General features: G+C 42.7%; 2 protein-coding genes across 10 annotated transcripts in view; one reads left to right on the top strand and one right to left on the bottom strand.

Annotated features, from left to right (window-relative positions):
- The window catches only part of LOC136484114 (LRR receptor kinase SERK2-like), a 272567-nt gene that overhangs the window by 1307 nt on the left and 245638 nt on the right, over positions 1 to 25622 (top strand). The window lies entirely within an intron of this gene.
- LOC136484115 (increased DNA methylation 1-like) lies at positions 1732 to 10547 on the bottom strand. Of its 9 annotated transcripts, none has more exons than XR_010765768.1 (7): positions 10357 to 10545; positions 6780 to 8836; positions 6215 to 6376; positions 5594 to 5812; positions 5382 to 5518; positions 3606 to 3770; positions 1732 to 2008 (listed from the first exon to the last, which is right to left on the bottom strand). XR_010765768.1 is itself a non-coding variant. In XM_066481300.1 (7 exons), exons 4-6 carry the CDS (start codon positions 5761 to 5763, stop codon positions 3785 to 3787), a joined length of 294 nt encoding a protein of 97 aa, XP_066337397.1. In that variant the 5' UTR covers positions 5764 to 5784; positions 6215 to 6376; positions 6780 to 8836; positions 10357 to 10547; the 3' UTR covers positions 1732 to 2008; positions 3606 to 3784. The 9 variants fall into 9 exon arrangements, 5 of the variants coding, with proteins under 5 accessions (XP_066337397.1, XP_066337398.1, XP_066337396.1 ...); XR_010765769.1 differs by having other exon boundaries at positions 5382 to 5494; XR_010765767.1 differs by having other exon boundaries at positions 5382 to 5477.

The following is a 25622-nucleotide window of genomic DNA, read 5'->3' as shown; positions in this document are numbered from 1 at the left end:
AGGACGAAAAAAACAAAAATATCAGCTACCTCTGCCTAGACCGCGGCAATTGCCGCGGGGCTCTTGCTAGTTGTATATTTAGTTCTCTTACCCAATGACTAGGTGCGTTACTGTCTCTGTCTGGAAAAGGCCTGTAAGTAGATAATTACTGTGCTGTTGTCGCATATATGTCAGCTTGGTACATGATGTTTCTTCGCTCGGTAATGCTGATTACCGACGTCCAGAAGGACGGACACTTCCTCCAACCGCCGCACAAAATATATCGGCCCGGCAGGTTGGTGAGCCTTTTCGTCCGCTCGAGAACATCACGAGTCTTCCGCTTCGTCTATGCTTTGCTCCTTTCTCCCCATCTCTATCCGCTGTTTTTTTTTTTTTGCTCCTATACCACCATCCCGCGCCGCGCCACCGTCTCGCGTCATGCCACCATCCACCTCACTCGTCATGGAAGGAGAGGCAGGGGAGGCCCGTTCCTGCGCCGCCATCCACCTCGCCCGTCGGCAGGAAGGCGAAGCCTGCGTGTGCGCGTGCGCCTAGGTCTATGCTAGGGCTTTGCTCTCAACGTCCCCCTAACCGAGCTTGCTAGTTATGGAGTTCCCCACCAGGCCGTGGCCGGCGGCGATGCAGTGTTTCACATGTTTTAGGAGTTTCAGACCTACGTTTCAAGTGTTTCGTCTGGATATTGAAAAAGTAGATCTAGGGTGTTGCACTACATATGGTGCAATAACAATATACGCATGTTGCAAGTATATGTTTCAAATTTTTCATCTGGATGTTGGCAGAAAAATATTTGGATGTCACATAACATGCATGTTTCAAGTGTTTTAGGTGTTCCATATGTATGTTGCAAGTGTTTCATCTAGATGTTGCAGAAGTATATCTCGATGTTGCATGTTATGTTGCTATATGGCTATACACGCATGTTTCGAGCATATGTTTCAAGTGTTTCATCTGTTTTCAATCGTATGTTGCAAGTGTTTTAACTAAATGTTTCAAAAGTAGATCTGGGGGAGCACATGTTGCAATGGACCTGGTGGCTGGCGGACAACGGTCCACTGTAGCCGCTTGTTGCTCCTGCTGGGGCGCCACCCTAGGTAGCCATGCGAGCGCCTGAGGCCGGTAGCCGCCGCCGCGACGCGCAGCCGCAGACAGGGTGAGGCGTGTACGGCGGGCGCACTCCTATCTGTTACGGCGTGGCGGGGTAATGGTCCTCCTGTTACACGGATGCAGCGGTCGCGCTTCTATTACAACGGGACGGGACGGGATGGGACGTGGTAGATGCTTTCGAACTGGAGCGCTTCTGTTCTCTGCTGTCTAACTACGGACAAAACAGACATTGGTCGTATTGTCTTTATGCGTGGTTTCAGCTAGAACCTGCAAATAAAAGCAAATCATGAACTGCTCTATGGATGTTGCTTGAAAATTAATCCAAAGTTTGACGCAGCAAATCCAGACGGATTGAAGCCAAAGTAAGCCATGCATCCTCGTGAATGAATAGGAAAAAATTAGGGAGTTGCTATATTTCAGTCGCCTGAAATATATGAACCATCTCAGGCGACGTCCAGAGCCCTTGGATCTGCATCCAAGGGTCAGATCTGTTCTCTGTTGTTTTTCTGTAGCAGGCAACAAAATGGGTCCGCAAATGAACCCGCAAACCCAACCAAAGCCGCTATCGGGCCCGCCAAACCTTAACGGGTGCAAGATCCGATACCCGCTATATCAAATAACTACTCATTCGAGCCACAAAGCAGCTATTCGGCCCAATAAAACAGTACACGGAAATTACAGCTCTGCCACTACACCCTCCAGCAAGAAAGAAACACCCCCGATCAATCTGGATCTAGAAGGGGAATTAGAGTGGAGAGAAGAGCGAAAATTAGAGATTATTGGGCTCCTTGTTGAACTAAACCTTGCCATTACTGTTGCCAAACCTTCCTCACGATCTCCCTGACCAGGGAATCCGGCTCGTGCATGTGAAGCCTGCTACGAGTAGAGTTAACGTGTGCCTGATCTGTATTTACACAGAGACAAACAGAAACACAAAAAAATAGAGTTAACTTGTGCCTGATCTGTATTTACACAGAGACAAACAACTGTCGGGAAAAGAGGCAAGGTGGCACACAGGCAAGCAGACAACAGAGTTAAAACAACCCTGCCCAGTGCCCATAGTCCACAGAATATGGAGCACCAGGATCACTGCATATTCTCACCCGACGAGATTCACATATTAAGGTATTCTGAGCAAACAAAGGCATAATGAATATGATCTTGAAAATTTCAGAACATAAATACGAAAATTGCACATTTCAAATAGTGCAACTAGTACTTGTTGATAATGCAACTATACTGTTTATGTATATAATTAGAAAATCCAGCTCATGCATGTGAAGCATGCTGTGAGTACAGTTAACTTGTGCTGGTGAAAAGCGACACACAGACAAGCACAATTAACGAAACTCTGAACTGTGTTAGCACAAAGACAAATCTGTTTTGTCTGTGTTGAGCTAGACCATGGTGCCTTTTTTGGGCAGGACTGTGTCTATGGCTAGTGGCATGCAATTATGCGGCAACCCCAAGGATGTTCAAATGCAGCTGCTTTTTGAGTCTGAATTTAGTTGGCACAAAAAATTCAGAAACAACAATTCTAAAACTACATGCACCGAATTTGTCCACAGTAGCAAGGATTCCCTAAGTACTAATGGAACATTAGCAGAGACAGTGATAAGTTACAAATAGTAACAATAAACTGGTTCTGCCACTTTTACAAAGATAAAATCATGAGACTGCACACAAAGGCCAGTCACGAGTGCGAGACCCAGGGACAGACCCTCAGTTTTGGTAGTAATTATGACTTCTTGTTCTTTTCTCTAAAACTTTTGGAGAACAAACAGACATGATGTTCAGCATATAGGAAAATATAACTGACAAGGTAAGACGCTGGTTTGGGACCTATAGCTATAGGTGGTACAAGTGGTCCTTCAGTCCATGACATTAGCTAAGTTGTTGGCTTTTTGATCTTCCTTACCAAGAGGATGAGAATGTAGTTGAGAATTCCTTCTGTTCACCAAAATAATGTAGCCATTCAAGGCACACAACCAGAACTTCTATTGTAGAACACACAGGCAAATTGCAAGATAGCTGACAAAATTGTATGTGTTGGCACAAATCACAATAAACAGATTATAATTTTTTTCTATAGAAAAACAAGGATAAAAATGTGGTCTGTGTTGGCACAAATCACAAAAAAAATTCTATAAAAGGACAAAAATGTTGCCGGTGCTGGCACAAAACACAATAAACAAAAGACAAGGACAATAGAAACACGAGAAATTCAGTATGTTGTTGTAAACAACTACCCTGCATGTATGTCGTAAAATTACTGAACATGTCGAGGATTTATCTCAAAATCAGCCAGGAAATTCAGTTTTTAGTCAAACATTGTGTTTCTTGACAAACTGTCAGAAACTGTCTTTAAATGACATTAGTGAGATTAAGTACTGTAGACGAAATTACCAAATCATGACATAGGCTGTAGAGGTATGAAACTTCATAGAGATCAATATTTATTGACATGTCAACCAGGATCTTGAGTGCTTGAGCATGCTTACCAGCAAGATGATCCTAAGGCCAGGCTGTAGTGTGTTGCTCCTGCATGTGCTGGGACATCTCATAGCTTTCTAGCTGCAGTGTTATCTGGTTCAGGAAGCTCTCGCTCACCTTCAGGTCTGCCTCAAGCATCACCTCCGGGTCACTGTCCCTCATCTAACGATTGGCTGCATTAAAAGGGCTAGTTCAGTTTCTTGTCAGATGTTGTACTGCATCAACAAAGGAGTTAGCGGTCAATGAATGGAGTCCTACTTTCCTTGTTCTCAGGAAATTTTACAGAAATGACAAAAAAATGACAACACCCGAAAACAAGCACATAACCACTATAGTGCTATGTTTTTGCCGGATGAAACCACATTTATTCATTTTTTATCACACAGTGTGCTTTCTATACGAGGATAGTCAGAAAATGCGTTGAAATCATTGAAGCTTATACACTCTTATTACTCCTATATGCAAGTTCATTGGTATATCTTCGGTTTTTGGTTCTGAAAGAAAATTGCATGAGATTTACTTAAGCCACTTTTGCGTCCAGATTCATTGACGTATCCCACTTGCAGTCCTAAACAACAACTACATATTCCGTCCAGATTCACCATGCCAATTTCTTGCAGGCTAAACAGACACGCGAGAAATTCTTTCCAGAATCACTGAAAACGAATTGCAAGTAATCTGTTAGCTAGGAATACTACTGAAATTTTATTTGTGTTTGGTTCGTTCGAAAACAAACAGATACACAACTGCAGATGAAATTCCTTTGTGTAACTCATTACAATATTCAAAATAAACAGAATACAGTTTTTTTCTATTGTAAGACAAAGACAACAACAACAACCAACAACCACCAAGCCTGTCAGTCCCAGAAATGTGTTGGCACAAATCACAAATAACAATTTTTTCTATGGAAGGACAAGGACAAAAAAATATTGTCCGTGCTAGGCATAAATCACAAATCACAATAAACAGAAATGAAATGTGTTGGCATAAATCACAAATAACAATTTTTTTCTATGGAAGGGCAAGGACAAAAAATGTTGTCCGCGCTGGCACAAATCATAAATCACAAAAAACGGAAATGAAATGTGTTGGCACAAATCACAAATAACAATTTTTTCTATGGAAAGACAAGGACAAAAAATGTTGTCCGTGCTGGCACAAATCATAGATCACAATAAACAGAAATAAAATGTGTTGGCACAAATCACAACTGATTGTTGTCTGTTGTTGTTCGTCAGTTCCTTTGTGTAAGTGTACAAGTTTTCCTGGCATATTGCATTTCAGATTTTAGTTTGTACCTTTTAAGTGGCATGGTGCTTGGCTGTTAAGTGATAGCATAGCAGGTTTGTGTCTTCTGAGTACTATTACCATACATGGGTGTTGTTACATGCATTGTGAGAGGAGTTTCAGTATCATGTGATAATCTAAATGATAGTACACTTGGACTATTAAAGTAAAGAGTTTTCCTATTGCAAGCTTTCTGAACATATGTTTTTCCTGCTTCATCAAATGTAAAAAGGAAAACAAAATAGTAGGAAAGTTATATATAAATACTGGATATTGCACATGGTAAACACCATAATTGCAGAAATTTAAGTGTGCAATTTACTACTTATAAATGTGCAATCAAGAAATGGATACTAAACACAACTTTCTTGTACAGTATATGCAATACACAGTTACAAGATGTGAGCTCCTACTATTCTACAACATCCAAGAAGAGGAACCAAGAAGAGGATACTACAGACTACAACTATACGAAATTCAGCTGGTGTACAAACCTCAGCATGGCTGACAAAACAATCTCTCCATCCTTCTCCAGAACCATGGTGTACAACCCTTCGTAGCTTAGCCGTTTAAATTCATACCTGTTTGTTCTAGCACGAAACACCTTCTATATAAGCGACACAATCAAGACCTAATATATAACCGAATGACATCTCAAGGTCAGTACAAAAATGTGCATGTCTCACTCTGACTCAAAAAGACTTACCCAAGGCTATCCACAGCTTGGTGGAGCATGTCAGTCTTGGTCCGCCGATCCTTCACCGCATTGAAACACTCGTTGAGGACGCCGAACGCTACCGCAAGTTTCACGTTGCATTCCCTGAGAGCTGCCTGATTCCTCTTTCTGAATCCTCTGGAGCGCCCACGAGAAACCATCCTCGGTAGGGTTCATTACGCCTGTCACTTCTGATAGCTAAGCAGAGAACTGAAACATGCATCCAAAAAAAGGCACCGTGTGTTCAGTTTATATAACACAAGAATAAAAACCAAATGCAATGGTGAAATTGTTGCGTATCAACACCAGCATATTGCATATGCTCAGAACTACAACTGCAGTGCCCAATAATTGCAATTTACATTATTTGTGATTGCAATTATGTACCTGAATTTTTTATTTGTTTGGTTTTCATCAACAGCTAATATTAATAGGAACAGAGCACTTCAAAATTCAGTAGTATACTGTGGATGCATCTTATTTCTATAATACTGCACCAACACAACTTGAAAGTAGCTGGAGCATATTTTCCAAGCTGTGAGGTTTTGTGAACTCAAATTTGAGTATTATGTATGTGAGAAAATTCTCTATCACACAGAAATCAGCCATCACCTGAATTGTTCCAGCTGCTGTCAGGACTCCAACTACACTCCCACCAATAACCCTATGGTCAGGACCAAACAAAGCAATGCAAAGCCCTCCGCTTCGGGTCCGTGTGCCACCATCATCTAGCACCAAGTATGACCCGGAAAGGCAATAAATCTCAAATCGACCCTGCCAAATCAACAATAAAGCACAAGGGTACAAAACTAAATGAGAACAAAATAATCATAGTATACATGAACAATTCCATGAAAAAAAGAAAGTATCTTGTATAGTATGGCCTGCAAGGATATAACCCCAACCTTGGACTGAAAGCAGACGTTCTCAGCATACTTAACTAATTAAGAGAAAGTGTGAAAACAAATGCCTTCTTTTATGATTTATTTTTCCCCTTTGATAGCAATACTTCAGCTGTAACATGCAAGCAATCCAACTATCCAGGCAAATGCTAGCAGCAAACCTTTTGTTTAATTGGCACAGTGGGCAAACATTTATATTCAAATATGCAACAAGAGAAGAACAGAACACATACATGCAGCAGTTTTTAGGCCAATGATAACCAACAGCAACATACCTCATATGTAACCACACCACCAGAGTCTGAATCTTGGTGAAGGGTTGCTGTAGAAACAGCTCCAGTTGCTCAAATGATGCACACTGCCCTTGGGCCTTGTTGTGAGAAGGCCATTATTCTGGCAGCAACGTCCTGCACAAACAGGAAAGCTATAATCGGCATCCCCATGGTTGGTATTTACCAAAGTTAACAATTGGCACTATAGCAACCACCAATCAGATAGCAAAATAAATGCAACAATAAGAACACATGAATGGCTAACAAATCACATGGCTAATCAAGGACCAGTCGGCATAAGCATTGCCTAACAAATCATATGGCTAATCATTATTAGAGGCCATCATCAACCTATGAAGCAGAAACACATAGTGGGGAGAGCACCATTATTACAGTATATGTTTTATGCAGGTAGCACAAATGAGCAGTTGGGCACTATTGTGATAAGTTCTATGTGCTCAATAGGACCAGAGAACCAAAAGAACTCATGAAGATCACTTTCAGATACTTTGCTCGAGAGGTTAGTGACTTGTACAGTGTGCCCTGTTTCACTCATGATTCTGGAAGTCAACAAACAGAAAAGGTCAAAATTTTAGTATTTCCTGTGATTGTGAAATTGGAGAGGCACAGTAGTTTCTGACTTTAGTCAGTAGGATATGTAACATCATTACAAGAACCAAGTAGTTTCTGCTTGTGTATCTCATTGGAAAGAACCTTTTGGTTGACCTTATTGTATCCTGTCTATAGCTATTGTCCTAAAGAACAATTTGGTGTAAAGTCACCATCAGAACTAAAATTTTAAATAAATATATGTTGCTTTCCAGTAGAAGTACAAAATAGTTACACAAAATCAATAGCAATGAAACAAAAAGGATATATCACACACACATCAGTTGGCCCACTAAAACGTCCATATTTCTATTGGCCATTACAATCTTTACAAAACTAGGCATACAGTAATAACATCACCAGTACTATGACACCTATATACATAGTTCAGTGCAGATAATATACAGTTCAGTGCAAATAATATAAAAGCACAAGGTGACCTGCTGCAGCTTTTCATCTCTCCTTAACAACATATACGTTCTCTTCTTTTTTTTCTTTCAGGCTGGGTATTGAATAACTAAAGTGTTAATTTCACTGACTGACTTATGATACATGGCCATGTTCCAAGAGCACATTCAAACATACACTATGGTATTTTTGGTTAATGAACACAAGTAGCCATTTTCAAACAAGCAAATATGCACAGAGCGCATAGAACTTGCAATATTTGCCATTCAGTTTTCAGAAAAAATAGTTAACCTACATATATAACACCTAACCAGATGATTGCAACATTCAAATGCCTTTATCTATTTGAGCTTTTGGATCAGCAGAGTTCATCTATTTGAGATACTTTCACATCATGAGAAGCAGGGCATTTAATTTTCAGAAAAAAAGAACAAACACCAAAAGAATGCTCTCAGTCACTTGCATTCAGTTTTCAGAAAAGTAAAAGCTTGCAACACAGGACTTGGAACTTGTCTCTGTTAAACTGAACATCAATGCACCAATGGCAGCAAACCGAACACTTAAACTCCATGATTTTCATAGGGTTATACTGTAATTCCTACAATGTCAATGTCCTGATTGCTTCCTGGACCAAACAATCCTTTCTAAGTATACAATGTAGGGAGCCAACCATGTACAATAGAAAACAAAATCAAATAAGAGAAGGACAAGCGCAGGATAAATAACCTAGGCAAAGATAAGTTAACTGACTATGGATCACACTAATATGCAGAACACAGTAACAGAAAAGTTTCAGCTTGTATCAAGGACCAGTCATGCTTGTATAGTATTCAAGGACCAATCATGCTTGTATCATAAACTCTGAACTTTGAATGTGAGGAGAAAAATGACAAAATGTTGCAGAAAAGTTTCAGCTTCAGGAAACCAGGTACTGCTTCATCCATCGCTGTGGAAATTATATAAAACTGTAGAAAGGTCACTTGTTGCCAGCAAGAACATTGCTGCTGAAGCCAGCGAATGGGGAGATGACCTGGACCACAATCCTACAATTTGGCAAGTTACAGAGAGTTCAGAAACAACAGTGATGATGTGAAATAATCATATACAATAAGCTTACAACATGTATTAACAGGGAACTCAAGCATAGGTTATCCATGAGCAAGTCGAAAACCTAGAGAAAATGAAGTCCATCTACTTGGCCACTTATCAAGCCCTGAAACTATCATTCCAAAAGTGGAATGAAAGCTACGGCCTACAAGACATCAGTCTGCTACACCATAATGCGCAAATTACACTAGACAATTTATAACAACCAAAGGAAGCAATAGGGTAAACCTCTCACATTCACAAGAAACAGGCACCACTATAAGGTCACAGTAGCAGCATATGCAGGACAGAGCAACAAAAAATACTTCACTTCTTGTCACCAATCATGCATCAGATTTACAGAATCCGCAGGCTATCCTACTTCACTTCTTGGACCAAATATTTTTTTTAAAAATCAATGTGGTTGGTCAAACCAAATAATGTTTTAAAAGATTTAAAAAATTAAGGTTAAAAGAATTAAATAAAGGACAGGACACAACTGCTGACTAAGTGTCTCAAGCTGAACAACACACAATAAATGTGGGGTTCAGTGTTTGCAAGCTCCGACATCTATCTGAAGATACTTGGAGACTTGCCCAAATTGCAGTGCCTAATACTAGGCTTCGACTTCATTCCAGGGCAAGCCATATTAATTGAAGATGTGGGCTCCAGTGAGTTTCTCAGATTCCAGGACAACAGCATGCAGGTACCGATAATGGTGGCCTGACCTCTCCTAATCCCCTTTTGAGGAAACAAATCGATACAATGATCGCTGAAAATTGTGAAACAACAAATGCCACCCAGAAATCCAAATATGCACACATCTTGCAGTCAGTTTGTTAGCCGAAGACCAACAGCAGCGTACCTCCCCCACGTGGGATCACCGGTGATTCGGGAAGCTGCACGCGAAATGGATGCAGGAGTTGCTGACAGAGGGGCCAATGCTTCATGGACTCCTTTTGATGACAGAGTTTCAGACAGCAGAAGACAAGACAAGTCATCGTGCTAAGCGCCTCAGCAAACAATTAAGCTTGCCAAACTGAAGAAACATGCTGCAACCTACACCTATCTGATCATGGAAGAGCTGGATCCTGATCACCGCGACTACAATGAGGTGCACGAGGACATCGAAACCCTTTATTTGCTTATCTCTGATAGTCAGTGACAGAGCAGCAGCATACTGACATAAAACAAGAAACAAGAACTAGATCTACAGAACAAACCCTAACTAAAATGGAGAGAAGGAAGAACAAACACAATCACTACACCAAAATCGCTATTTCGCAAAAGAACAGCACAAAACCTGCAAGGATCCCAACCTTACTGGCAAAAACCTCCATCCCCGTGCCGTCCTCAAAATATGATTTCAGCCAATCGACGACGAAATCAACACCCAATCAGGAAATGGGATCGAGTACACACAAGCAATAAGTGATGCAGCAACGACGAACAAGGAGGAAGGAGATGCGGCACCCACGGAACATAGAGCGTCACCCAAGATGGGGATTTCGCCGATAAAATCGCTGCGCCGCGGCGAGGATGCGGCAAATCGTCGGAAAGTCGCCACGACCCGGGTGAAGTCGCCTCGGATTCCTCTTGTGCCTGATGGGTGCGCGGTTTGAGGAAAACAAAAAAGAATCCGAAGAGTTTGTCGGCAGCGGGCACAATTAGGACCGGGTCTAGCGATGTATTATCGGGTGCAGTCTCTAGTGCCCGGACCCAATAGCAACCACGGACCTAATACGAACCAAACCAGGTGCACGCATCTTGAAGCTCATCCAACGGATAGAAGCGTCGCCTGAGAGAGAGACAGATTTCAGGCGACTGTACAATAGGAAATGTGAAAAATTAAGGCGGCTTTCTAGCGTGCGGACCCAACTCATTTCGTCCTGCACGGCATGCAGCATATGAAGAGATTGCCAACCCGGTGTTCATGGTCCGAGCAGTTGTGCCGATCAGGCCGCCGGCAATCAATGAGAGGATCTTTCCATCGTCATCATCAACCCGCTGGCCGGTAACGTTCTTCACTTTGGGGCTATCAGAGGAGTCATTAGAGATTTCCTGCATCTTAAGAAGAATGTGGCTTTTAGTGACATCCAGCCAACTCACTTGTGACGAGCTCTAGTTAAGTTTGGTCACGCTTATGATGGGGACAATCTTGTTTTGGAAAGCCCCCATGTCTTTGGTAACGTCACACTAGTATAGAGACGGGCTTTACTCCCGGTGGGGAACCCCCTCTAGTCCCGGTTCCCCACCCGGGAGCAAGCATCCGGGACTAAAGGGGTCCTTTAGTCCCGGGGCAGGAACCGGGACTAAAGGGCCCGGTGGGTAACACCAACCGGGACTAAAGGTGCCTCCTGACATGCCACGGGGCTGGCACCCTTTAGTCCCGGTTGGTAATACCAACCGGGACTAAAGGTTATTTTTTTTTCTTTTTTCTTTTCTTTTCATTTTTTTGTTTTCTTTTCAAAATAGGTTTTCGAAGTCGTATTGTACGCTGCTAATAATACATTTATACGCGCGTATAGTATGTTTCGGTTCAAACACAATGAACGTATTAAATGACACAATTCAAGCATAGAACTATATATATATATATATATATATATATATATATATATATATATATATATATATATATATATATATATATATATATATATATATATATATATATATATATACATGCATGCATGCATATGTGTATTTTACATTATATTATTTCATGTGCATATATTACAAAAGATTGCATTACAGTTGCTGTGATATAATAAGTTTCCTCTCATCCTCTAGCTTAGCTTCCATGGCAGTGTTGGGTCGAAGTAGAACTCGCCCTTGGAATCGATGACCTGGTCATTAAAAAATCCGGCTATAGACTCTTGAATTGCTTTGAACTGGTCTTGTTGTATGACCTTTTCCTCCAACCATCGAGCCTACATGTTTGAATTAAAGGAAAATAAATTAATATATGTACATACATATATATATATAAAGACATAGTAACACAATCAATAATAATAATTAAATGAATATATAGTGTATTTTTAACGTACTTTGAGTCTCTCTGTAGGAGTTCTTTGAGAGACCGGCTTGATAAACTCGCAAACATAGTAACCACAGTAGTTGTTCTCCTGTTCCTGCCTCAGACACCACTTTACGAGAAAAAAATTTGTCATCCAATCTGGTGATCCGGTGAAAGCTATATGTTTAATTAATAAAGATGATGCGATTTAGGGAACTTACTTTCAAAGGGATTACATTCAGTGGCAATTTGCATTTTCCCATATGTTGCTTCTCAATAAAGGTTTTCCAAACACTGCCTAATAAAAAATTTGCCACGTCATCAGATATAGTTAATCATCATGTTTGTGTGTATATATAGTTGCTAGAGATACCTAAATTACCTTTGGATAATATCTATTATATCTTGGTAGTCTTGTTGTGGTTTTCTCATCGAGTCATAGATTATCAAGTGACTTTTCACCAGATCGATGTCCATCAATATCCAGTGATTGCTGCATGTGTTTATAGGATATAACGCATAACACTCATTAATTAACTAGAATCAACATATGAGCCATTAAGGATGATCAACATTATTAACACTCACTTGAAGTTGTAGGGGAAGAGTATATCCTTCTTGTGGCGTTGGTTCACTAAGAAGTTCATGAGGTTACTCTCTGACTCAGACTTCCAATTAGGCTTTGGAGTAACTGGGTCTTTGAATACTATATGGGGATCAACAAAACCAATTTCATTGCTGCCTTTCTTTCTGCACTCTATCATTGTAAATCTGCATATATATAGTACTTGTTAGGATAATTTATATGCATATACACACATATGATGAGTTTAATAATAGATCAAAAGAATTATTACTTACAGGCAATAGCAGCTAATGATAATTTTGTCCAGAGAGGTCAGGTGGCATAGTTGATGAAATTCTGCAAAGTCAACATACATAACATCATCGCCACGGAACCAATGTTCGTCTCTAATTCTGACACCAACGCAGAAGTATCCACCGGTAGACGCCTGCATGTACCACTTGTTTAGCAGGTATATTTGTGTCCCCAGATCACCTAAGGCTTGAGGGTTATATAGACTCTGGCCTAGTACAAATTTTTTCTTCCAAATATCAACCTCCGCCGCACTCTCAATGTTTCTATCACCAAACATCTGGTAAAGGTCGAGACCAGTCTCTTCAATAAATTTACCAAGGTGATCCAAATCGACATCCGGAGGTATGTTTGCCTGATGCATTAATCCTAAATTCGAACCATATTCATTACCAACAACTAGCGGGGGGGCTGATTGGTGCGATTGTTGTCCGAGTTGTGCAACTCCTTTCTCTGCCCGCTTCTTTTTCTGTGCCGCCTCAATTGACTTGGTGAGAGTGCGGTCATAGTCTGTTAACGTCGCTTTGGACGGCTTATGAGATTCCCGCTGTTGTTGCTGGTAAGAAGCCACCTTTTTTCTTAGAATATCTGGAGCTACGAAGAAGTACGGTTTCTCCTTACTTCTTGATCCTTTTTAAGTTTGTCATAGAATCTGGACATATCTTTTTTATATGCATCAGTTACTTCTTCCTTCTCTTCAGATATTATTTTGGGAATAGCCCTTGGTTTCACGGTGGCTTTCTTTGCCGGCGGGGGCTGGTTCTTCGTTTGCGGGGCTAGCCTCTTACTAGTACTTGGCTTCTTAGTAGGCGGGGGCGGGGGAGGCATTGGAGACCTCCTTGGAGGTGGTGGCAGTGGCGTTGGAGACCTCCTTGGAGGTGGCAGCTGCGGCGTTGGAGACCTTCTTGGAGATGGTGTGGAAGCAGCCTCGCCTTCCAACACATTGTCATCGTACAGAGCACTATGATGATCTGGCGATTGAACAATTGGACTTAGGTTGGGGGAGGGTCTAATACAAAAAAAGGAATGACATATTATTATAAGTAGATTGTTAATTATTTAAGCCAATATAAATTAATGATGTAGTGTTTTCATCCACACCTATGGTGAGGTAGTTCAGGAGGAGGTGGAGGCGACATCCCGAGAATGATGATGTAGCGCTTGCGCCATAGAATGAATGTCTTCTCTGCTTCTCCTAGAGTCTTCTCGCCATCACCTCTAGGAATGTCAAGAGGCAAATCACTAAAACCTTTTCAGCTTTATCTACCGAGATGGTAGCATATCCTTTTTGGATTATATTCCCATGAATCCTTAGTGTTTTGGTTTGGTCGATAGGATTAACAAGACCGATAGCCACCTTGATTGTGGAATTCCCCTTCGGAATGTGTAGCTCACACGATGTACAAGGTTTAGTGACGTCATCCACAGGGAAGCGCAATCCTATGTCCCCTTGATTTGGTATCTCCGTGGAAGCGCTGCTACTTTTCAACTGAGCAGGGGGCTAATGTTGATTCCTGGCTTTGATGCCTGCTTGCTTGCACTCACTGCTATTTGCACTTGCCTTCTGATTTCCTCCTGCATTCTCGCTTCAAGGTTTTTTTCCCGCTCCTGTGCTTCACGCACCGCTTCCTCCAACCTCTGGAGCCGCTGTGCCTCTTCTTCCTTCTTTCTCTGGCGGCTTCTGTAGGAAGGTCTGTCCTGAGGGAATCCATGCTCCCACGAGACACTTCCTTTGCCTCTAGTTCGACCACCGTGTTCAATAGTCCTGATGGCGTATGTTAGTTCATCCTTCTCTCTGTTGGGCCTGAACGCACCACTAGCAGTAGCTCTCTGAGCATAAAACAATCTTTCTGCTGCTTCTTGCAGTCTTATGCCATAAACGCACTTCCCTATCTCCTGGTCCAGTGTTCCCCCATGAGCGAAAAACCAATTCTTTGCACACTCTCCCCACTCGAGTGATTCTGGTGTGATACCCTTGGCAAGAAGGTCTGCTTCCATTTTGTTCCACTTCTTAATGGCAGTCGGGTAGCAACCTGATCCCAAGTTATGGTGGTATATCTTCTGTTGGGCATTACGTTGGTTCTTTATCACCCGACTCACACCCTCTTCCGACGTCTTGTACTGTACAAACTCATCCCAATAGGGCCTCTACTTTGAGATTGGGTCTGGGACAGTGAAATCTGGTGCTATGTTCTTCTTGACATACGTCGTGTATAGGTGTTTCTTCCAAGTCTGAAACTAGGTGGCCATCTTCTTCATTGCCCAATCCCTAACTTGCTCCTTCAATTCATCACCATCTATTATATCATCATAACCATATGTTTGGAGCCTGAAATGTTCCAAGACATCATTCCAAATTAACGTCTTGTCACGATCGGAGACAAAACTGATATGAGGAGCATTCGTCTTCTTCTTCCATTCGCGAGTACTAATCGGGAGCCGGTCCCTTACAAGGTAACCGTAGTGGTGCACGAATTTCGTTTTATTTGCCGCCCCCCCCCCCCCCCGGTTCGCCTATATCCACATTGAACTCTGAGATGATAAAGCGGCCCTCCAATGGCTTTTTGGGATCTCAAACATTTTTACTCTTCGTTGTAGTTGTTGATGTCGATCCAGAGGGCTACAAAACATAAACATTATTTTTAATGTCATGAGCACACATAAGACATGATAATATATATAGCTAATAATAAAAAATATATACTTGGCCAATATCTTGTTGCTCATTTTGTTCAAGAGCTAAGTACTGACTCCCGTCATCTGCATCCTCTTGCATGTTATTTTTAGCACCATCATCGCCGGCAACTTGAGTGCCAGTGTTGATCAAATTCATCATCAACTCCTCCTCATCCATGTTTCTCGGGTCGGCCATCTAGCTTCAAAAAACAAAACCAATATATAGTATGTCAAATCTTTGCTTACATGCGTAAAATCTATGAACAATATGCATTATTAAATCTTGCCCCTCGGTCACGGACGCAATTCGCCACACTAGGGCGAACTGCGTCGGTACTAGGGCGAATTAGGGCTATACATAAACGGCCGAGGGCGAATTGCGTCGGTGACTAGGGCGAACCACGTTGGTGACATCAACAACATGGTTCGCCCTAGTCACCGACGCAATTCGCCCTAGTGTGATTGTTTAGCGTTAACGATAACGATAATATGAATGTTGATCGACTAGGCCACGAGAGAGGGCGATGTGACGAGAGTGGCGGTGCTCCGCTCCGCCGTATATATGTTTGTACACATGGGTGAACGAGGGTGGCGGTGCTCCGCCGTATAAACCCTAAACCCTAGGGCGAACGAGGGCGGTGGTGCTCCACCGTATAAACCCTAAACCCTAGGGCGAACGAGGGTGGCGGTGCTCCGCCGTATAAACCCTAAACCCTAGGGCAAACGAGGGCGGTGGTGCTCCGCCGTATACATAGAAATGCATGGGCGAACGAGGGCAGCGGTGCTCCACGACGTATATATACATGCATATGAATACAAATGACGAAAACATATGGATCGCGATCGAGGACAAGGACGTACGGCAAGACAAGCGGCGTGGTCTCGACATCGGCGCAGAGTGGGCTGGGGCGATGGTCGGCGCAGTAGAGCGGGCCGGGCCATGTTGGCGCGGTGGCGACCGGCGTCGGGGGCACGCACACTGCGGTCTCTGATGACGACGATGATGTGAGGCGGGCCGGGCCAGGGGCGGTGCTCGACGCGAACTAGGGGCGGTGGCACGGTGGAGGCGGCCGGTGTGCTGACGACGATGACGTGAGGCAGGCCGGGCCGGGGCGGTGTCGGTGCGGTGGAGGGCATCGTCGGCATGGAGCGGCCTGGGCCGGGGCTACGGTCAACGCCCTAGAGGGTGTGGCCCACGCGTCGGGCCAGGGCGGGCAGCAGCTGGCGCCGCGAGGTCGTCGGCGCGCGATGGAGGGTGGTGCGCAGGCGTGCGCGGTGGAGGGACGACGACGAGGGCGGTGGTCCGTGTGGTCGGCATAGAGGTGGAGGGCATCGTGGGGACCGAGGTCAGCGGCGATGTTGGGGCCAGGTCGACTGGGTCACGGCGGCAGTGGCGCGGCGAACGAGCGCGCGAGGACCGCGGACACGCGTGAGGCGGTGGTGACGACCAGCGTTTGGCGGGGTGGCAGCGGCATCCATGGTGTGGCGGGCCGGGTGGCGTGGGCGCAGTGGGGGAGAGGAATCGGCGATGGCGCACGTGGCGGCGAAGATCGACAACGCAAGGAAGAAGATGGGGCGACGAGGGGTTTGGGCACTGGCATATATATGCCACACCCCTTTACTCCCGGTGCCAGCCCCCCACCGGGAGTAAAGGTCCTTTACTCCGGGTGCGTGTTACCAACCGGGAGTAAAGGTATACCTTTACTCCCGGTTGGTAACACGTACCGGGAGCAAAGGTTTACCTTTACTCCCGGTTGATAATATGCACCGGGAGTATAGGTTTTTTTGGCGGGGCACGAAACTGCAGCCCACCTTTACTCCCGGGTGGGCTTCCCACCCGGGAGTAAAGGTGGGCTACAGTTTCGTTACCCGCCTGTTTTGAGCAAATTTTTTTAATAGAAATGCAATAGTCTTGTTAAATACATAGTAAATGAAATAAAAGGCATAAAATTATTTTGTTAAAAATATGGATTTTCTTTTTCTTTATTGCACATAGGAAAAATCTATAACCTAACTTTTTTTATTTTTTGTTATAATTATAAAACATAATGTAACTAATATTTATTATTTCATTAATGCAAAAATGTAGTGTTTAATTAAATTTATTAAAACTATTGGTTTTGGATAGGAAATTTGTTTTCACATCATTTTAACGTTAATATTTTAATTTTTCATCACTCAATATCCTAATTTAACTTTTCGAGAGAGAAATCCCACCAAATCAAACATTGATTTAATTTGAAACACGACATAATAAACATCTGAATTTACAATTATTACATAATATCTCAAACACACACTTCATTAAATCACTATATCATCAAGTGGGCCATTGGCACTTGAACAATGGGATCTTCAAAGTAGGTGCATATTCTAGTTCCCATATTTCATCTATGTGGCCATAATATGTCTGCTTATTCCCATTCGGATCTGTGGCATCTATGCGGACACCACTGTTTTGGTTGGTACTCCTTTTATCTTAGGCTACTGTGTAGAATATGTTCCCATTTATCTCGTACCCTTTGTATGTGACGATATGCCATGATGGTTGCATAGCCAATAAATACAGTTGCTCATGGATGTTCTCATCACCTTGACATTTTTTTCGCAACCAACCGCCGAAAGTTTCCATGTGCTTACGCGTAATCCAAGCTTCAGTCTTCCCTGGAAACTCAGATCGTAAGACATCCTTGTGTGTCTCAATATACGGATCTACCAAAGAGGAGTTCTGTAGAACTGTGTAGTGCGCTTTATTGAAATAATAATCCTCCATACCAATATATGTTTTCCTCCCTAGTGTCCCCTTTTCGCTTAGTCTCCCCTCATGTCTCGATTCAGGAACATCAATCGAGTCAAGGTCGGGAATAAAGTCAACACAGAACTCAATGACCTCTTCTGTTCTATAGCCCTTGGCAATGCTTCCTTCTGGGCGAGCATGGTTGTGAACATATTTCTTCAGGACTCCCATGAATCTCTCTAAGGGGAACATGTTGTGTAGGAACATAGGACCGAGAATGAAAATCTCCTTGACTAGGTGAACTAGGAGGTGTGTCATGATATCAAAGAAGGAAGGAGGGAACACCAACTCAAAGCTGATGAGACATTGAACCACATCATTCTGTAGTTTAGCTAGATCAGTTGGATCAATTGCCTTCTGAGAAATTGCATTGAGAAATGCACATAGCTTTACGGTGGCTAGACGTACATTTGGAGGTAGAATTCCTCTTAATACAACTGAAAGTAATTACGTCATGAGAACATGACAGTCATGGGACTTTAAGTTACAGAATTTCTTCTCCGGCACATTTATAATACCCTTTATATTCGAGGAGAATCCAGATGGTACCTTGATGTTGTTTAAGTATTCAAACATGATTTCCTTCTCCTCTTTGCTTAGAGTGTAGCTAGCAGGACGTAAGTAATGGCGTCCATCATCTGTCTTCTCTAGATGCAGGTTGTCTCTTTCTCTCAAACAACGCAGGTCCTGTCGTGCTTCAAATGTGTCCTTAGGCTTTCCATACACACCCATGAAGCCTAGTAGGTTCACACAAAGATTCTTCATCAGGTGCATCACGTCGATCGAGCTGCGGACCTCTAGGACTTGCCAATAGGGTAGGTCCCAAAATATAGACTTCTTCTTCCACATGGGTGCGTGACCGTTAGCATCGTTCGGAACAGGTTGGCTGCCATGTCCTTTTCCAAAGACGACTTTCACATCATTGACCATATCGAGTACATCCTCACTGGTTCAGTTGCGAGGCTTGGTCAGGTGGTCTGCCTTCCCTTTAAAATGCTTGCCTTTCTTTCTGACGGGGTGATTTGCAGGAAGAAATCGACGATGGCCAAGGTACACGACCTTTCGACATTTTTTCAAGAATACACCTCTAATATCACCGAAGCAGTGTGTGCATACATTATATCCCTTGTTTGACTGTCCTGAAAGATTACTTAGAGCAGGCCAATCATTGATTGTTATGAACAACAATGCTCGCAGATCAAAGTGTTCCTGTTTGTACTCATCCCACACACGTACACCTTCTTTATTCCACAAAATGAGAAGTTCGTCAATAAGTGGTCTCAGGTACACATCGATGTCATTGCCAGGTTTCTTCGGGCCTTGGATGAGCACAGGCATCATAATGAACTTCCGCTTCATGCATAACCAAGGAGGAAGGTTGTAGATACTTAGAGTAATAGGCCAAGTGCTATGACTATTGTTCTGCTCTCCAAAAGGATTGATACCATCTGTACTTAAAGCAAACCTTAAGTTTCTTGCATCATTTGCAAACTCTGGGAATTCTCTGTCGATTGCTCTCCACTGGGACCCATCAGCAGGGTGTCTCAACATATTGTCTACCTTACGATCTTCTTTGTGCCATCGCAACAATTTTGCATGTTCTTTGTTTCTGAACAGACGTTACAAGCGTGGTATTATAGGAGCATACCACATAACCTTGGCAGGGATTTTCTTCCGCGGACGTTCACCCTCAACATCACCGGGTCATCTCGTCTGATCTTATACCGCGATGCATGGCATACCGGGCATGCATCCAATTTCTTGTACTCTTTGCCACGGTACAGGATGCAGTCATTAGGACATGCATGTATCTTCTCGATTTCTAGCCCCATAGGACAGACAACTTGTTTTGCTTCGTAGGTAGTGGCGGGCAATTCATTGTCCTTCGGAAGCATCTTCTTTTGGATTTTTAGTAACTCTCCAAATCCCTTGTTAGATACACCATTCTTTGCCTTCCATTGCAGCAATTCTAGTGTGGTTCCCAACTTTTTCTGCCCTGCATCACAAGTTGGGTACAGCAATTTCTTGTGATCTTCTAGCATCCGCTCGAACTTGATCTTCTCTTTTTCACTTTCACATTCTCTTTGTGCGTCATGAATGACCTGACAAAGATCATCAGCAGGCTCATCTTCTGTGGCTACCTCTTCTTCAGCTTCTCCCATTGCAGTATCACTGAAGCACGCACCATCGGGAATAATATCATTGTTGTCCCATTGTTCTTCTTCACCTTCTTCCATTACAACGCCGGTTTCTCCGTGCTTCGTCCAACAAATATAGTTTGACATGAAACCCGACTTGAACAAGTGTGAATGAAGAGTCCTTGAGCAAGGATATTCCACCGTATTCTTACATATGGCACATGGGCAGCACATAAAACCGTCGTGTTTGTTTGCCTCGGCCGCACGTTACAAAGAATGCACGTCGTCAATGAACTCTTGGGAGCGGCGATCAGCATTGTACATCCAATGCCGGCTCATCTGCATTACATGACATAAATACCATATTAAAACCTAGATCATAATTATTTATTTATACAACATGCGTGCCACCACAAAAAGGTACAAATTTATGAAAGCATCGCTACAATGTAGACAATCCCAACTACCACTAAAAGAACTAAAGCTAAAATACATTTCAGGAGCACAAGGATTTCGCGACCAATCTCAACTAAAACAGACAGATCCCCCGATTGTGCAACATCTTTGGGCTTCTTTGGCTAGATCACTACCTCATTAGCCGCCGTATCTGCCTGTTGTGCAAGATATTTTTGCACGAGTTCAACATACTCTTCCTCCCAGTAGAAGCCTGAACATCGTCCACTGCCATCCCACTGAAATTAAAACAAAAAATTAGAACTTTAATCACAACCATCATGAAAATAGGTATAAACTAACCATAATCATAAAATACGATAAAACAACTCACATTGCGATCCGGACACTTGTAGAAGATACGACCCTTGTTGGGACCCTCCTTCTTCACTCGGTACTCCATCACAATCTTCGTCTCATCACGACACTTGCCGCATGGAATGAGAGGGAGGCCCGGCCTAAGTCGCTTTGGAAACCCATGAGAGGCCGAGGACCCGGAAGCAGTTGCCATCTACTCTCTATACTCATTTTTTAATACACTATAAATTTCTCATTTTATAAACAAATAAAATTAAGAAACTATAAAATTATCTATATCTCTAAACAATGAAGTGTGCTATGCATGCTAGAAATAAAAAGTGAATACTAATTTTAAATACCTACTTTAACCTTTCTTCATCCAAATATGCAAACTATAAGTTATTTTGAGCTCAAATTGTTTACAAATAAAAAAAACACCATAAAACAATATATATATAGTGAACAATATGAGATAAGCCAATGATGAAAAATGAGAGTATGAGATTGGTAACCTTTGCAACTGAAGAATCGACGGAGGAATCGAAGAAATCGACGGAGGAATCGAAGAATGGATGGAGGAACAATGGAGGGAGGAAGCAAGAACACTAGTGCAGTGAGCTTCAAAATGTGCTGAGCTCGGGCTCGGGGAGGAAGAAGGAGACGGCCGGGATATAAAGGGGGGGCCTTTAGTCCCGGTTGGTGGCTCCAACCGGGACTAAAGGTAACTTTCCGACCCCCGGCGCAGCCACGGCCCGGGAGTAAAAGTCTACCTTTAGTCCCGATTGGTGGTTCCAATAGGGACTAAAGGTCCCTACCACCTCTGTCTGGCGCAGTAGCCGTTGGGCAGAGACCTTTAGTCCCAGTTGGAGCCACCAACCGGGACTAAAGGTCTCTCTAGTCCCGGGCGTAAAAAATACCGGTACTAGAGCCCATTTTAACCGAGGATCAAAGGTTTGTTCTCTACTCGTGTCAAAATTTCCTAATTCGGAGTGCAGTGGGTAATTTTGCTAAGGTCCTGCTATTGGAGGCAGATGATAGACACCTGAACCGCTTGCTTGTTGTTAGGGCCCAGGTCATTGATTTGCAGAAGGTCCTGTAGTTTATTGTTTATCCTTTCTGAAATTCGGAGAACAATGTGTGTATGCTCTAGCTGTCGATCACGATATATACATGCTCATCACTCGGCAGCCTATACGGATGCAACAGATAGGGTCTCATCATGGCCCATACATGCATCGCTGTGGCACATGTCGTGACGCATGTGAGAAGACACGAACGTCTCTCTCGCGGCATGGTGCTGAGACGACACGCCGTACAATTGGACAAAAGATCGGTGAAGCTACTCAAGAAGAGACGAAACAAGCTACTCTACTCCTATATTGGAAGCTTCTAGATAGCTAGATTGCTAGTAGAGGCGTGCACCGTTTGGGATTTGCTACTAGGGCCTTGTTTAAATTAGGGTTAGAAATTAATATTTGACACTGTAGTATTTTCGTTTGTATTTGATAATTATTATCCAATCATGGTTTAACTAGGCTCAAAAGATTCGTCTCGTAATTTACAATCAAACTATGTAATTAGTTAATTTTTTATCTACATTTAATACTCTATGCATGTGTCAAAGATTTGATGTGATGGAGAGAGAGTGAAAAAACTGTACTCTAAACAAGGCCTAGTACTGCTAGTAGCTAGGGCGGTCAGATCAGGTATTCAGGTTCCTGCTGCTAGCTCTCCAGTCTTCAGGTGCTGCGGCTGTACGAGGCCGACACGTACGTATACGCCCAACACTTGTCGCCGTCCCGCCATGGGTCGCCAATCAAGTATGCCTAGTGCACAATAACAAGGAGAAAGGTTAGAACGAAGACGAAAGAACCTGGCTATTTGGGCCGAGTACATGTACCTGGCCTGTTTGATGATCCAAACAAGTGGGCTTGCTGCTGTTTGAGTGTATAAAATTAGCAGCGGACCCCGTACGTGCGTTGAGATCAGCAGGTGCCTTTGGTAACGCCTTTCAATTGCGCCTTATTGGTTTCTCAAAAAAAAAAAAATACGTCTTACTGCCTCTGTTCTTTTTTAAGTATGCCTTTGATTTCTGTGTAAGTCAAACATTGTTAAATTTAACTTGATTTATAGGAAATATTAGTAACATTTGTATATCAAATAAGTGTGCTATAAAACTATTTGTTACGCACTGTAAATATTAATAATCTCTTGACTCCTAGATAAGTGGAACTAACGACACTTAGAAAGGGCAGGAAGGAGCAGACCCATAGCTTAAATTAGGGTCTGTTTGAATAAGTTAGGGGTAGTTACTAATTACTTTAAAAATTAGTACAAATTAGCTGAGATTAGTTAGCTAGTTAGCTCACCTGTTAATCCTTTCATTTAGATGCGCCCGGGCTACTTGGATCTAATTTTTTTTTACTAACTAGGAACTAACACTTGTATCCAAATGCACCCTGCTTAATACAACTAGCACCCTGCACGCATAGTTCAACTAGCTTTCCCCGTTCTCTTTGTTCGTAGCGATTGATGCCCATGCATGATGCAAATGCAGCTCCAAGCCTCCAACTCCAAGTTTCGTTCATTCATTCCATGGGCGAAATTGGTTTGGTATTATTCCGAAAAGAGCTGCATATACACATTTATTTATTCATTTACAGTTTGGTTTAGAGTGGTCTTATCGGATCGTAGTGTATGTTATATGTTGTAGATTATAGAAGGAAGAGGAGTAAACAACATTGAAGATATGATGTATCGTAAGATATGAAAACTTATGTGATATAATAATACCCCTTTGCTTCCAAATTATAAGCATTTCGATTTTTCTGGATACACGATAAATTGAAAACTACATATCTCAACAAATTGTATATATCCATAGATATACATATATAGCAAATTATACATTTCTCTGAAGGATATATTTAGGGGTGAAAATAGTACAGATATTTTCCGACCGTATTTGAGACCGAATCCGTTTAGAGGAGTTTAGATCTGTCCGTATCCGAGTCCAGATATTTAACATCCGATACCGTATCCATATCAGAATATTCAAATCGCATATTTATGACGTCGATATCCAATCGTACCCTATCCGGCATGGTTGACACTATCCGTATTTGAATCTGAATCCGAACAAAAATATGAAAACAAATGTAATATCATTGATATACATTCGTATCCGATCCGTTTTCATCCTAGTATATTTATAGAATAATGGCGATTACGGTAGTGCATGCCCATCATTCAATTCACCTACTTGATGCCTCATGCACTCAATGACTCAACGACCACCATGCATGCATGGAGATGAAAATGGAGAACAGTACATAATTGGTTTGCTGTATCTATCATACCTGTAATGAGAATAACACACACAGCTTATCAAAGAACGACGACAATAATTAAGAAATAATAACAAACTCAGTTCGAAGAAGCCTTCCGATATATATGATCCACAGCTCGAACGACTGTCGTGTCTCGCTGCATGCATGCTTATTAACACTACAGGTAGGAGTAAGTAGAGAGAGGGTGCATCGGACGCACACAGCGTGGCACGACCAAAATAAGCCCCTATATATAGCTAGCTAGCTCCATGGAGGAAATTAACCAGAGCGTACGTGATGTTGAGCACGCACGGCCGAGGTAAGCAAGCTACAGCGGGGTCTGCCACGCCATGCGCTGTCTGACATGAACTCTCTCTCCGTATCCGTATGTATCAACCTTCTTGGGAACGGTTTGTAGCAACGGGACGAATTTTTTTGTAGAGGCGGCTGGTGATGGAGCTGCCCCTACAGTGGCGTCCTCGGGAGCCCAGACACCGCCACCCCTACAAATGGAACAGCAGGGGCGGCTGGTGATACGAGCCGCCCCTACAAATGAGTCTGATTTGTAGGGGTAGCTCACTCACCAGCCTCCCCCAGCGTTGCTATTTGTTGAGACGGCTGGTGATTGAGCCGCCCCTACAAATTTCCGCGTATAAATACCTCCGATTTGTAGGGGCGGCTCAATCACCAGCCGCCCCTACAAATGACCCACATATAAAGCAAACTGCAGCACATTCGTTCTCCTCGGGTCACTCACTCCAACCCGTAAAAGAAAGGTGGAGAGGCCTTGGTCACCTCCCAAAAATTGCTCTACTAAGGCGGGAAGGTTTTGGTCTCAAATCCTTTGGTGGAAAGGTTGTAGAAGATAAGAAAATGTTATTCCACACTTTTTTTGAAGTTTTAATGGTTGGTTAGTGAGTAATTAGAGTTTTGTTTTTCTCTCTCTTCTATGGTGCTTGAGCTACTTATGAAGCAAATTAGACCCAAGTTATGAATGTACTCGCGTAAATTAGAGAGGGGAACAAGATCATACCCTTATTTGGTCCATGTTTCTTGATTTTAGTGAATAATTAGTTAGTTTTATGGATGTTTCATGTGTATGTAGATCTAGATCTAGGGTTTTGTTTTTTTTATTAATTTTGTTTTTGTAA

The sequence above is a fragment of the Miscanthus floridulus genome, chromosome 9, assembly GCF_019320115.1.
Source record: "Miscanthus floridulus cultivar M001 chromosome 9, ASM1932011v1, whole genome shotgun sequence".
NCBI lineage: Eukaryota > Viridiplantae > Streptophyta > Magnoliopsida > Poales > Poaceae > Miscanthus > Miscanthus floridulus.
Note: the sequence above shows the minus strand (reverse complement) of the source record. Positions and strands in the feature narration are given on the sequence as shown.